Here is a 15,879-nt window from a genome sequence, read left to right on the forward strand (position 1 = left end):
TTTCGTATATATACTCATATTAATAACATTTCTTTAATATTGTTACCACTGTTACATCTCTATCAGACGGAAATCTAAACGCTCCTCTAGGAGAAAAAGATGAGCTCGCTTTTCAGTGATAAGGCCGCCTGTTGTTACCTCTTCGTCTTGTTTATTACTGTGTTTCTTATCATTTTATACACAATTGTGTATGTATCTGTATTTTCTGTGAGAGGAACAATAAAGAGTTTCATTTATTCATTCACTAATTCATACTATATATTTTCAAAAACACGCATAGTTTTTGACAATAGAACCTAAATGTTGTTTAAATTTAGAATTTGAAATTATTATGGTCGAATTTCAACCACTGGGTAACTAGTTTTTATAAGTCACGGCTTGTCCTCGTACAATATTTATGTAAGTAGTATGGAATATCCGGAAGAATACAGCACGGTTGGTAACTGTAGTCGGTAAACACATCAATTATGTCTGTTTTATTTGGAGAATGTTCTTACTCCGTTTGTTTGCAAATTAGATTTGGATTACTATTGTACTTTGATCATAAATGTCACGATACAGTCAACGTTTCATTTTTAAATCTGATTTAATTATTTTTTATTAAACGGTAATTGCGTATTTGCACTAGCTGTGCCTGCGCCTCCGTCTGCATTTTATAGTGACCTTGATCAAATAAAGTAATAATCAGTTATATAAGCGATTCTAAAATTTTCATATTTCTAGCTTCAAAAATGTAAATTTTCCATACAAACTCATCTCATTACAATTTTCGGAAAACTGTCTCATCACAATAAGAATGAGCAAGAGACTTGCGTGTTGCAAGTTTACAAGCAAACAATCATACTCATGAATACAAATGTCTGTGCCGTGCGAGAAATCGAACCCGCAACCATTGGAAGAAAAGCGATATCAGATTGATGATAAAGACATTCAGCGATGGACCTAATCAGATAGGTATTCGTATTTTATCCTTATTCCACGAGTCGTAAAAGTGTATATAGTTTCTCTTTCCCTCGGCTTCATTCCTGCCAGTTATCAGAATCTGAAAACTGTAAAATTAATGTGTCTGCTACTCCGCCTAGTCTATTCTCTCTTGCCTAATGGATATTATATTTTAGCACACCTAGATTGAACATATTATTTTCTGGAATAGAATAGACAAGAAATTAATCAGTTCAATTATTTACGATCTAGCTGGATATATCGGCGTCGCACGAGTTTGAATTCTATGCATAATATATTTTAAATACAATAACGTGTGTGTTCGTCTACTTGTTATATTTTCGAGACAAACAGTCCAATAGAATTTGATAAAATTAGACTTGGAGACAGATTTTTATCTCAAAAGTTTATTGTGTCTCGAATAAATTTAATACAAAATAGTACAGCATTTGGAGTGTTAGCAGTGTCATCTGCACTCACTCACTCTCTATCATCCGATGAAACTATATAGGCCAGCTATAGCTAACAGTATTAGAATAGTTCGAAATAAAAAACATTATTAGCTAAATAGATAGAATATATTATATTTATATAAAAAAAACATCTATTCAAAAGAGCAACACACAAGTTTCTTGCTCATTCTTCTTGTGATGAATTTGCATTCCGAATGAGTGGTAGAATCAAAATCTGACTATTCAAAAGTGCTTGTAATAAAATCATTTGAATAAAGATTATTTCTATTTCTATTAATTGAATAAAGGTTAAATTAATTTCTATTAATTTCTATTTCTATTTCTATTAATAAACTGAAACCCACAATAGCAGCTTTCTGACCTCACGGTACGTAATTTTTCATGATTTCATTTATATAGAAGTTATTGATTACTTTGCACTCTCAGATTATGAAGGGTAGCTTCATTTCATAATCTTGAAGATTTTTAGATGAATTACTCGGAGTCACACGTTATTGAAATGATAAAGTCTTGAGGGAAATACGGCTTTCAAAATGGTACGTACAAGATTACAGCGAGATTCGTTCTCGGTTTAATATAATGTTGTACACAATGCTTGGATTTTGTATGATGGAGTGGGAAAATGTACAGAAAATTACTGGAAACTAACGCTGTTTTTATTCAATTCAGTTTAAATTTAATTCAAAATATCTCTCATGTAGGTTCATTACACACTCCTATGATGATAATGACATGTCAAATCCGTCAGTTCGGAATGATTTCGAGATGAGAAGAACTGACAAGAAACTCAGCTCGTATTCTTTTCAAATAAATGTTGTACATGTTTACAATAATACAGATTCATTTTAAATTCAAATTTGGAAGAATATAGTGACCACCAGCATATGCTATTGCAAAGGCAAATAGTCTAATCAGTGTTCGTAACCCGAACAGACCAGTCTCCACAAACTGGATTTATGATTTATATGGAAACTAGGTATATGTGTATAAACCTTCCTCTTTACGATATGTATGTATATAAACCTTTACGGTATGTATGTATATAAACCTTCCGCTTGAATCACTCTATCTATTTAAAAAAACCGCTTCAATATCCGTTGCGTAGTTTTAAAGATTTAAGCATACATAGGGACAGACAGTGACAGCGACTTTGTTTTATACTATGTAATGATTATATTAGTAATATTATAAACGCGAAAGATTGTGAGTATGAATGAATGGATGTTTGTTAGTCTTTCACGCAAAAATTATACAACGGATTTTGATGAAATTTTACAGTAATATACAACTTTGTTTTTATCTGTTTATGATCTTTATTTACCATAAAATTATTCGTGTTAAGACCCGGTTAACGATATAAATAATGTATATTAAACTCGAAAGTTAAATATATAACTATTGATATTATAACATCTTATTAATATTATAAACGAGATACGATATTGTGTGTGAGTATGAATGGACGTTTGTTGTGTTATAAAAAAAAAAAAGTTCGTGAGTATGAATGGATGTTTGTTACTCTTTCACGCATAAACTACTGAACGGTGTTTGATGAAACTTTACAGTAATATAACTTATACTTCAATATAACATTTGCGACGAAACCGCAGGAACAGCTAGTGTTAAATATAACGTGAATTGAAATGTATGTAGTATCATTAATATTTTATTTTTTAAATAAGAATCGTTTTTAACAAATCCATCTAAAATGTCATCCGCACTAAGTTACATCTCTTGGGGTATAACTTGAAGCCAGCTCTTTCAAGTTAGGGGTGAACTTTGAAAAACTGGTATGTGAATACAGTCGGAATTGTTACAGAGGAGTCGAACAAAAACTCCTATAGAGTTGACGTGCGAACAAAGTTCCAAGTGAAATAGATGGGAGCAGTCACGCTATGAATATTCAATGCTCAATATTCTGTAGTTTAAGTATTTCAAGTTAAGTCTTTGATATGTGAAGGGTTTCACGAGTCATCATGTACAAAAGAATTCGGTTATTACCTTTAGAAAAGTATATCTTTGATATGAAAAATGGTTAAGAAGTTAATGGTCCTTTTTATAGAGAATGTTAAGTTTGAAACTATGTAGTTTTTCCTCCATACATCTTAACTTCTTACACAGACTGATATCTCGGAAAAATAATAATGACTCTGGATAATTCACACATCGCCATCTAGTCCCAAGCAAAGCAGATCATGCTTTATTGCTACTAAGTGATACAAATACTTAGATACATTGTTTTCTAAATAACATACATAATATTATTTGATTGCACTAAGAATAAGTGCGTAAGGTCTCTATACTTATCATCGCGTGCCTCGTACTTGTTATTGTGACGGTAGGGGAAAAAATAAAATTATAATGTAAAAAATTTAACATTCATAAGCGGCTAAAATGTCCTACATGAATAAATGACTTTTGAATTCGAATTTGAATTTGTGATTATTTATTTTAAAATATATGACTATTCAAAAGTGTTTGTATTGAATTAATTTGAATAAAGATTATTTCCAATCTATACTATTTATGGACCACCTGGTTTGTACTGTACTCTGGAAAGAATCGAACCCGCGACCATCGAAAAATAAGGCAATGTTTCTGAAACATTCAGTTTCTAATTTAATTCATCTTGTCTTATAAATTATACACGCGAAAGTTTGTGAATATCGATGGATGTTTGTTACTCTTTTACGAAGAAACTACTGATCGGATTTTGATGAAAATTTACAGTAATATAGCTTATACATCAGAATAACACTTAGGCTATAAATTTTGCGCGGGTACAGCTAGTACCTATACTTTATTACATATAATTAGCACACAGCTTATACGGAAGAAGTTATAAGAACTTCTGTGCTTTAAAATGACCTAGATAACTTTAGCACAAAAACTTTGTATAAAGAGTCTTTTGTCTTATTCAAGTCTAAGTTTTAATAAGGTTGTAAATTTGCTCATTAAATTTTATAATTTATTCCAGTCTTTCGAGTATAGAAAACTAATATAGACTAGATAATAACAAAATTGACGAATAGATAATCAACTTATTCTAGCTCTGGAAAAGTTTTATTATTTTCGATCAAGTTTTCTTTAAAATGATATGAAGTGACAAGATATTCTAATAGTTTAATTGGTGTTGTAGATTTTAGTTAAAAGGGCTAAGATTTAGATAAATGTTAACACCAAAGTTCATATTTCAATCTGGTATATTCATATCTACCAGGTTGATTCTGGTATATCATTTTCTATATAATTTTGTGTCTGGGTGAACCCGCGGGCACAGCTAGTACCTCACAAAAAGGAACTCATTTAAATCTATTTGCATTCTATTTTTAGACCCATCAAAAGTACATTTAGTTTATAATAATAATATCAGGACAATTCACACAGCGCCATATATATGTATAGAAAACATCCCGACCGATACAAACAATCATTCTCATGAATACAAAAGTTTGTGCCATGCAAGGAATTGAACCCACGACCATTGAAAGCAAGGCGGTGTGCTAAACCGCTAGACCACCAAGGCCATCTGAGTAAATAAAGTCTATAATAACACATTTTTCTTCATCAGGTGGCGCCAACTTTGTCAATCCGTACAATAGTGACGCTGTTGACCTCAACCAAGTATGGGTGGACATACCAATGTCGCTCGTTGCACTTGGCGGCGATGTACGAATACACGTCCACGGCGTATCCGGCACTTCCTCGCTGAGGGTCCAGCTCGCACGAGAAGACGACGACGGCAAACTCCAACTTGCTACCATCCCCCTCGCTCTCGACTCGGAGAGCCGGATGACCCTCCCCTGCGGATATTTCTCAAGAGGGGGCACTTATTATCTAGAAATAATATCCGATGCTAAAGATAACTTCGTGGAGGACTATGATGCTACTAATTCTAGTGACAATTTTAGAGTCAAGAGAGATGATGGTGGGATAATAGAAACTGGTGATAGTGTTGTCAAGTCTTGGAAGTTCGATGTGTTGTGGCCTTCAGCCAAGTTGGATGTGACTCCGGAGCAGATTCAGACGTACCCTGAGAGGCAGGTGACTGCTATCCTAGAGTTTCCGAGGGTAGTGTGTACCCCTGTGGAGTCGAGTGCAGACTTTTGGTTAGAACTGTTGTATTGTGGACATTCTAGTGGTGGTGCTGTGTTATGTGATGGCAAGAATACGAGCTCGCATGCTCACGTCTTATATTCTGAACAGGTTAGTCTATTCATTTAGTTCTTAGATATAATTTCCAATATCTTTGTGATCTAGGGGTGTGATTAAGAAAACCGCTTTAGTTCCGACCGATCGCTCCCCTGTCCAATTAAAACTGTGATCGAAATTACGACGGCCCGAGGTTCAAACTCCTAGCGGTGCCCTCATACTAAAGTCAAATCCGTCAGGCAGGAGTTGCCTTCCAGCCGCTCCATGAGTCCTTCCGCGATTTTGGAATGCCATCTACAATAGCCCCCTATCGTATCGTTCGGTGAAGCTGTAAAGGCCAGCGGCGCCAACAGCATTAGAGTAGTTCTAAGAAAGCAGACATCACGTCATCATGTGACAACAGTGGTATTCGATCCGAGCGACTAAGGTAGCAAGTCCTCATACCCTGTAAGTGCCCTGCTATCTATTATCATTGAAAATAAAACAATGATTACAAAGCTATTTGAGGATGAAATAGGTAAGTCAAAGGTACCCACGCAGACTATGAAAATACCGCAAAATTGTTACCTATACAGAAGATATTGGCTAATGGCTGGATCACTTCCAGATGCACGGGTTTCCTGGCAGAAGAACGATGACGCTGCGTTGTGAGCTATTCGGGCAGGCTGGAGACTATGCGTTGACCTTAAGGCCAGCAGCTGCAGCTGGTCCACAAGACTTGGCAGCTGCATTTATTAAGGTATGTGGAATATAGAATTAGTTCATTCATCCAATCATAATTTTGTTCATGATTATCTATACATTAATATGTTGAATAATAATATCTCCTACCCACCAAGTCCCAAGCTAAGCAGAACTTGTGAAAATACATATTATACATAGATAATGCCCAGACCGATACAAACAATAATACTCATGAATACAAATGTTTGTACCGTGCGAGAAATGGAACCCACGACCATCGGAGGTAAACCGCTAGACCACCGAGGCCGTCAGTCATTAGTGTGAATGAATGTATAATAATGATTAATAATAATTATGTTATGTATTAAGTTGGATGATGTTTTTTTTAATGTCATCACATTAAGAAAGATATCGTTCAACGTAGATCTACGTATACTGTTTTTTTTTAATGTAACTGGAATGGGAAACATGCTTTTGGATCACCTGATGGAAAATATTGTCATATAACAAACTTGTCGATGACTCCGATATAATAATAATAATAATATATAATAATAATAATAACAACGTCGTCTCCATATATTTTTTTATACGGTGATAAACCACGGGAATCATGAAGTTGATATAGAAACCTTCAAGAAAAGACCTTATTCCTTTTTAAAAGGAATGTTTACTCCAAAATCATGGGTAATCATTTACCATTGAGCCGCAAGTTTTTTTCATAAGCTCATATACATTTCGCTGGGTATATTTTTATCAACTCATATTTTGCTACGTAATTTTTTACGGCAGTGTCCTGTCTCCATATATTTATATATCGTAGGAATAATATATTAATATTGCAATTCTATACGAAAGACAATGATAGAATGATACAATAAACAGTATATAATAATGACCTAAAAATATAAATTAAAAACAAAAAAATATCCAATTTCGGTCGGAATCACTTTCTACGACGGAAGGTATTTCCAGATTAAACGATCCGTCACGATATAGTGACATCTGCACCTTCAAGAAAAGACCTTATTGCCGAAAAAACACGTAAAAACATGCCACTCGCGCTGCCAGTCCTTTGACTCGCGCACGAAAAACCGACAATCGAGGGAGCGCCGGGCAGCGCGAGTGGCAGCGCCAATGGCATGGGGAGTGTTTCCACTCGTGTTTACACTCTCGCGCTGCTCACTCCCTGCCCACACGGGCTGAGTGTAAATTAGGCATAAAGGCCAGCTGCGGCCAACAGCATTAGAGTCCGAAAAAAAACTAAGACGTCGATGAACGACAATGCTTTAATTGCCATTTAAATTGCTATTGTGAAGAAATAAATCAAATTACGAATAGTTCATTTCTAAAGTAGTCAAAATATGATATGTTAAACTATAGAATGTTCATAGCCGATCGTCGAAAAAGGTTCGACCGGGTTATTTTCCGGCATCTCTTCATAAAGGTCACCGCGTATAAAATGCTCGATAAATATTTAGTTGGGCGCAAGTTAGTCCATATTTTATTCGACGCGCCTCACCCTCTATTCGGTTTCAAAATATTTATGGCCAGTGTATTTAATTCGTACAAAAACTCCTTGCCCAGTAAAAGGTATTCTACGTTTATTGAGATTCATTGCTTTTAGTACTAATAGAATACGGAAATATTTTATGGGGCTTTTTCTGTTGAATGCCGTGTTCGTCAAACCATAAACAATTTTATGTATTTCGTTGATATTTTTTGAACAAGAAATAGAATAGAATAGAATAGAATAGAATAGAATAGAGAATAGAATAGAATAGAATAGAATAGAATAGAATAGAAGAATAGAATAGAATAGAATAGAATAGAATAGAATAGAATAGAATAGAATAGAATAGAATAGAAAATAATTTCTTCACATAAACTTAAGCACTTTTGAATAGTCAACATTTTTTTAAATCTACCGCTTATTCGGAAAGCTGTCTCATCACAAGAAGAATAAGCAAGAAACTTGTGTGTTGCTCTTTTAAACAATCCTTGTAAGTTCACATTTTACAAGTCGAAACGTGTGAATACAAACTACCAACCAGCACTAATTTATTTAGGCTCAAATATAAAAACACAATAAGATTAAATCAGTCGTAGTTATAGGAGCAGACTAGTCCCTACAAGCAGCACTCGTTCACGAGTATGACGGATGAGCCAGCCATCACTGCGCTCGACCATATTTTAGGGAGCCCAAAGACCCCGCCCACTACGCCGCCACATTTTAGTGAGCATGACTACTCAATCCACTCGACCACGTCACAGCTACAAAAATTACTATATGGTAGTTACAGTATTCGCACTTTACATGAGGGCATGCATCCTCATGCATCCTCTGTAACAATAAATACAATGCAATCAATACAAAAGCCAAAATGCTAGATTTATTCGCTGAGAGTCTTGTCTTGTATTCGTATTTTTTATATAACAGAAATGGAAAACTGACTAATGGTCTGCTTGAATCTCCAGTTACAAGTAAAAGAAAAATGGTTGTATCTTTGATAACTCTTAATCTAGGAGTTGTATAGAATTAAGCATCGTAATATGCAACTAAAGTATAAACAAAATTGTGTAAATCGTAAAATTGATTTCTATAATCAATATCCTAAGGTCATAAATAGAAAAACATATATGAATGTTATATGCATGATATACCACCATGCCAGGCCATGATTAGCGAGCCCTACGGATATCACGTTATCATATGACGACCGTGATACTCATGCGTTACAATTTCGGAGGACCAAAATGTTATGCACTTGAGAAGAAAAGTGTAAAAAAAGTAAGTGAGAACAGGCAGTGAAAATAGAGAATTACTATCTTACTAATACTATAAACGCGGTAGTTTGTGAGTATGGAGGGATGGACGTTACTCTTTCACGTAAAAACTATGAATGGATTTTAATAAAACTTTACAATAATATAGCTTATACATTAGAATAACACATAGTCTACAAATTTCAAGCGGATGAAACCATAGGCAGCTGCTATTAATATAATTTATAGATATACTTACTAAACTGTCGTCATATATTAAATATTTCTTTAACATCTTATTATAAAATAAATGAATATTCGCATTCCAATTTTAAAATTAAAAATATTACATATATTATCAAGGAGTTTTATTCGAAATTCAAATAGATGCTTATTCGTCTATTTGAATTTCGATTGCGTCATAAGCAGCCAGGTAATTATTGAGCAAGTAATCACTACGTTTTTACGATATCTGTAAACTGCTATAACATTGGTCTGTATAGAGGGTCATTATTAATGGTAATTCGCTTCATAACACCATATTTTTTTAAGCATATGTGGTATTTACCTTTCTCAATGTTTTGACTAGGTTGCACTAACCGTAGTTACGAGCTCCCTTAGTCTAATTTTTATCGAATAAAATAGAACGAAGTATATATTTATTCAAAGTTGTTATAAGAACACTTACGTATACGTTACGTTTGTACAGTATTTTTTTTATTCTTCCGCCACATTCGGAATACAGATTCTGTCTTCACTTTTGCTTTTTCATCTGAATAACACAACACTCAACAAAAACGGCAATAAAAATTGTGACTTATTCCCTATATCTTTAAATTGATATTCAAATAAAACAAGTTGATATAAAATATTTTATCAGTATAGAAAACTTTGCAATTCTCATTGTGTTTTCTTTTAAAATTCGCTCAAAACTCTGAAGTTATTATCATTATATTTTACGCAGCCATTACTTAACTTTGTGGGTAAGCAATCTGCATAAAAGTTTATTTGTAATAAATGAGTACTAGAATGGCGGTTGGTTTATTATTTTTTTCTTTACAACGCTTATTTTTATTAGGCACATAAAACAGCAAGACTACATTTACCTTATGAGATAGGTAAAGGAACACAGACCATACAGCTTTATAATAATTATATGAGTATCGTCACGCGCTACACGTGTGGAGAATAAAATGTTTCTTTTTTAATTACTTTCATGTATAGAATCAGCGAGCCTATCCGGATTCTTTATGCTATACACCATGGAGCATTATGTTGATAAGATTTGATACTAACTGGCCTTATGAAATCTCAAAATTACTGTTAATACAGGCTAAAATTTTATTCAAAATCAAATGATTCCATAGGTTTTTAGAATGAATATATTGTTCTAAGTGACGCGAGACTTTTGAATTTGATATATAGTTTTTTCAAATTTATAAAGTTATAAAAATAATTCGATCCATTTAGGCCAAATTGTATCCTCGCCAAAACGAAATTTCGATATTTAAAGAAAAGTTAAATGTATTCCAAATTCAAATTAAAATAATATATAACAAATATGTTCGCGCCAATTTTTGAATACTCGTTTAATAAATTAAATGGTCGTAAAAATAACGACCGATTGCCATAGAAGAAAAGAAGAAGAAGAAGAATAAATTACAATTCTTATTTATTAGCATAATTATTGAATTAAATTAATTATTAATTGTGTTTTAAATGAATTTAAAGCCAGTTTAGAAAATACTCAAATATATAATTGTACAACTAAAATATTTTTTTTTTCTGAAAAGCAATGTATCATATTTTTTATACAAGTAGTGTGAATAATTTTGTTGTATGTTCATAACCATTTCTATTGTGAATAGAATAGAATAGAATAAAATTCTTTATTCAAATAAACTTACACGGAAGTACTTTTGAATAATTATTACTCCTCGGACGACCTCGGTGGTCTAGTGATTTAGCACACCGCTTTACCTCCGATGGTCACGGGTTCGATGCCACGCACGGCACAAACATTTGTATTCATGAGTATGATTGTTTGTGTCGGTCTGGGTGTTTTCTATGTATAATATGTAAGTATTTACGAAAAAAAATATATCTATGTATTTGTATCAGTTGTCTAGTACCCATAACACAAGCTTTAGCTTGCTTAACTTGGGTCTAGATGGCGCTGTGTGAATTGTCCTGAGATTATTATTATTATTTTTGTAATCTACCGTTCATTTGGAAAGCTGTCTCATCACAAGAAGAACGTGCAAAAAACTTGCGCGTTGTTTTTTTTAATACAACAAACACTTTTATTGAATCTTAACTATAAATAAAGCGATGTAAATACTTCAAACAGAGAAACTTTGTATTTGTATTCATGAGTATGATTATTTGTATTGGTCTGGGTGTTTTCTATGTATATTACGTATATATTTACAAAAAAAAAAATCTATATCAGTTGTCTAGTACCCATAACGCAAGCTCTGTTTACCGTGGGACTAGATGGGGCTGTGTTAATTATTATTTATTTATATGTAGGTACATATGTATATCTGTTACATTCACACAAATGTAATATTTCATATTCTTGTTCTTTCTCTCTTATCCAGTTTAATATTTTCTTTTTATGCAGGCGGATTGGTCAGAACAATTTGTTCTGAATGTCCACGGCGGTTCAGTGCTGCCGTGCGGTGACGGGGTACGGGTTCTGTTCCAGTATCCGGAGTGCGTGCTCGATGGTGCTGATAGAGTCAGGGTTTTTGGTCGTGATGCAGACAGGCTCCGATACGTGGCTGAAAGACGGGTCAGAAGGTAAGATCATGTGGTTCTACACTAGTTTTTAAACGCGACTTCGATTGCGTTCAGAGACATACTGATTAAAAAGAATTTAAGTGTGTCTATGCCTTTTTACGATACGTGTTAAATTTTATTGCCAATGTTTGTGTTTAAAAAACATTGCATAAAAATGGAATTTGTTGATGTGGTTATAAATGAACTAGCTAGTGTGTATGTTGGAATAGAACAAAAGTCGATTTAGCGGTATGCAATTAAAGTTTTTCAAAGTTATATTCATTACATTGATCACTTTAGCTTTAAACCAATCAAACGAATCATGGTATGATTATAAGAGGTCTGGCCAACATTGATTTAAATTTATTTTAAAGTGATCATAGATTAAGAATTTCAATTCTAAACGGTTATTAGAATATTATGGGAATAAATTAAAAGGTTAGCATGATATAAAGAAAAAATAATAAGAGCACTGGCCTTATGTCTGTGGGGGTTTTTTTTTATTAAAATAAATGTTTTCCTTCATGCCTACATGAAGGAAAACATGTAGGTATATATATAACAGGCCAAAATAAAGGGTTTTGGTAATGCCAGTTTGGTTAGGCGAGCACAATAGATCTATGTAGGTCGCAGTGCTACAGGTGCTACAAACATCTGACAATAGCCCAACAACCCAATAAAAAAAAATGCCAGTAACGGATGTTTTTGGGTTCTTGTTCGTAACATAAAAATGTGCTGATACGATATTGAAACCTTCAAGAAAAGAGCTTATTCCTTTTTAAAAGGCCGACAACGTATTTGCAATTCCTTTGGTGTTGCGGGTGCTCATGAGCGGTGGTAATCATTTCCCATCAGGTAAGCCGCAAGCGCGTTTGTCCCCTGTGAAAGAAAAATGCTGTATATCATGAAAAAAAAAACAAAAATGTTTATTTCTTTAAAAAACAATCTAAATATATATAACTCAAAGGTGACTGACATAGTGATCTATCACCGCACAGCCCAAACCACTGGACGAATCGGACTGAAGTTTAGCATGCAAGTAGATGTCATGACGTAGGCATCCGCAAAGAAAGGATTTTGATTAATTCTACCCCCAAGGAGATAAAATAGGGGGTGAAAGTTTGTATGAAACTTTGTCATAGACTTTGCATGCATAAAGATATTATGACTTAGGCATTCCCTAAGAAAGGATTTTGATAAATTCCACCCCTAAGGGGATAAATTAACGCGAGCGAAGCCGCGGGCAAAAGCTAGTTCAGTTATAATAACACAGTGTTGAGATGATCTAGTAAGCATAGCATAACAATATATCCGTAGCGCTCCCGAATATACTACGTACATTCCACTCTTCTATATGCATTGATATATATGGTTTTTTAAAGATTATTTAAGACATTACCGCTAAAAAGAATCCATTTATCGTATCTCCTCAGTTTCAAGACACTCTCCTTGATGTGAAGCCAAATCTCGAGGTCCTTGGCGTTAATATATCCAGTGAAGTTCAGTTTTGCGGTCATTTGGAGGACAAGGCTAAAATAGCCTCAAAAAAGCTTGGTGTGCTCAGTAGAGTAAGACGGTATTTCACGGCGGCCCATCGCTTGCAATTATACAAGGCGCAGATCCGGCCGCATATGGAATACTGTTCTCATCTCTGGGCGGGAGCACCACAATACCAGCTACTTCCATTTGACCGCATTCAGAACCGAGCAGCCAGAATCATTGGTAATCAACGTCTATGTGACAGACTCGACCCATTGGCTTTGCGGCGAGATATTGCATCTCTGTGCATTTCCTACCGCATATATCACGGGGAGTGTTCTTCGGATTAAAAGCTGCTGAGTTCACCACCGTACCACCCGCCAGAAACTGAAATACCATCCTGATCATCTGGATGAATGGCGGTCTTCCACAGTACGGTTTTCTAGAAATGCCCCGCACAACCACATGGAATCACCTTCCAGCAATGGTATTTCCGAACCGATACGATATTGAAACCTTCAAGAAAAGAGCTTATTCCTTTTTTTTATAATTGCCGGTAATCTACAACATTAGCCGCAGGTTCGTTTTTTTATAAAAAAAATCCGTATTTTTAATAATTGCCACTAATAATTTTATTATTAAGTAAATGTTTTCCTTCATGTAGGGGTCAACATACAGCGTCATTCGACTGTCGACTGTTCAGTGAACGTTACCCAGAGTACTGCTTCGTGTATGTGTCTCAGGCTGTAACAGGGGCGGTTGCTGATGTGAGGATGGACTGCTTACCAACATCTCCACTCTCAGGTCAGTAAAGAACCATAGCTAGTGGTTTGGTGATAGAGAAACTAACTCAGATTGTTACTGTGATAAATATACTAATATACATATATAACTATACAAGAGATAAATATATAATAATAATAATAATCTCAAGACAATTCACACAGCGCCATCTAGACCCAAGTTAAGCAAGTTAAAGCTTGTGTTAAGGGTGTTAGATGTCTCATACAAATACATAGATATTATATCTATGTATTTGTATCAGTTATCTAACACCGTTATCTTTTCATAAGTACAGTTCAGACCGATACAAACAATCTTATGAATGCAATCGTTTGTGCCGTGTTAGGAATCGAACCCGCGACCATCGGACGAAAAGTAGTGTCCTTTACCGCTAGACCACCGAGGCCGTTAAATAATCACCTCTTAAGTTACGATAAGTCAATAATTATATAAATATAGTAATAATAATCTCTAGCTTAGTTTTTACAATTTAAGTTAATTTTAGAGGCACCAAGAGGATGTCAATACAATCCGTGGGTTGATGCCCCTTGGGTTTATGCCGAGTATAGTGCTTTGCCACGAGGCCCCAACTCCAGGGTTGATGCCAGGGTTAGGGGTTTTGAGGCCCTAACCTTGACCCCCCTAGGGGGTTCCACAAGATCAGTGTCAGTCATTTTAATGTGTATATATTGCTTTGCCACGAGGCCCCAACTCCGGGGTTGATGCCAGGGTAAAGGGTTTTGAGGCCCTAACCTTGACCCCCCTAGGGGGTTCCACAAGATCAGTGAGTCATTTTAATGTGTAATGCGCTCGGCAGCAGACGGTGGAGCGGGTGGATGGGGCGAGTGGTCCCCGTGGTCAGCGTGCCCCGCGCCCGCGCGGTGCTCCACGCGGACCCGCAGCCGCCACAGATTCTGTGATTCCCCGGCCCCGGCCTACGGGGCCAAATATTGTGAGGTATATTAATAATAAACATTTATTAAATTAATATAGTATACTATAGTACACTAAATAATTTTACAAGTACGCTCTTAAACAAGAGTTCTTTCGCTCAAAGAATGTGAGGCAAAGAGAACGAGAAGGACTGCGTGCGTCACCAGCTCGCGCATTCAGTCGACTTTTTGAAATAATTATATATAATTATTTATCATTGAAAGTTTATAAATCTTAGACGTGTCTGTCTTTTTTAAATATAATAATAATATCAGGACAATTCACACAGCGCCATCTAGACCCAATTTAAGCTAGCTAAAGCTTGTGTTATGGGTACTAGATAACTGATACATATACATAGATATTTTTTTTTGTAAATACATACATAATTAATTGTCATTGAATATTTATAAATCTTAATTGTGTTTTTTTTGGGAAAATATAATCTGTGGAAAAAAAAATTAAAAGACATTGATTTGGTATCCGCTCAATGACGCGCGAAAGAGTAAATATAAAAAAAAAAAAGAAAAAAGCAGTCAGTCGTGATTGGGCGTGCTGGCTTTCCTGCCTAAAACGTGCGCGCTAGACCTAGATATTTCTAAGAAATCATTAATAACAATCAAATCTCTGGATCTACTGAACCAATTAGAATTACCAATTTAGATTTTTTTATTCGTTACACAGTTCGTTTATCGAGAAATGTTATGGGCTATATAATATCACGCTACGACCATTAGGAGCCGAGCTGCAATCAAAAATATTGTAAAAATGGGCAAAATGTAACACAGACGAAGTTGCACGTGTCAGTTAGTTATAATCTATACATATAAATAAAATTGGAGTGTCTGTTTGTAATATTGAAATAACCTATTTTTATTACGTG

At 34.8% G+C, this 15,879-nt stretch overlaps 1 protein-coding gene across 1 annotated transcript in view; it reads left to right on the forward strand.

Moving 5' to 3' along the window:
* The window catches only part of LOC131850878 (uncharacterized), a 359,653-nt gene that overhangs the window by 311,774 nt on the left and 32,000 nt on the right, over window positions 1-15,879 (forward strand). The window contains exons 7-11 of the mRNA XM_059201259.1: window positions 4,987-5,621; window positions 6,175-6,306; window positions 11,644-11,822; window positions 13,945-14,084; window positions 14,881-15,020. Coding sequence (XP_059057242.1) covers window positions 4,987-5,621; window positions 6,175-6,306; window positions 11,644-11,822; window positions 13,945-14,084; window positions 14,881-15,020 — 1,226 coding nt within the window. The remainder of the gene's footprint in view (window positions 1-4,986; window positions 5,622-6,174; window positions 6,307-11,643; window positions 11,823-13,944; window positions 14,085-14,880; window positions 15,021-15,879) is intronic.

The sequence above is a fragment of the Achroia grisella genome, unplaced genomic scaffold (genome assembly GCF_030625045.1).
Source record: "Achroia grisella isolate CSIRO2021 unplaced genomic scaffold, CSIRO_AGI_Agris_v1 utg780, whole genome shotgun sequence".
NCBI classification, from domain to species: Eukaryota; Metazoa; Arthropoda; class Insecta; order Lepidoptera; family Pyralidae; genus Achroia; species Achroia grisella.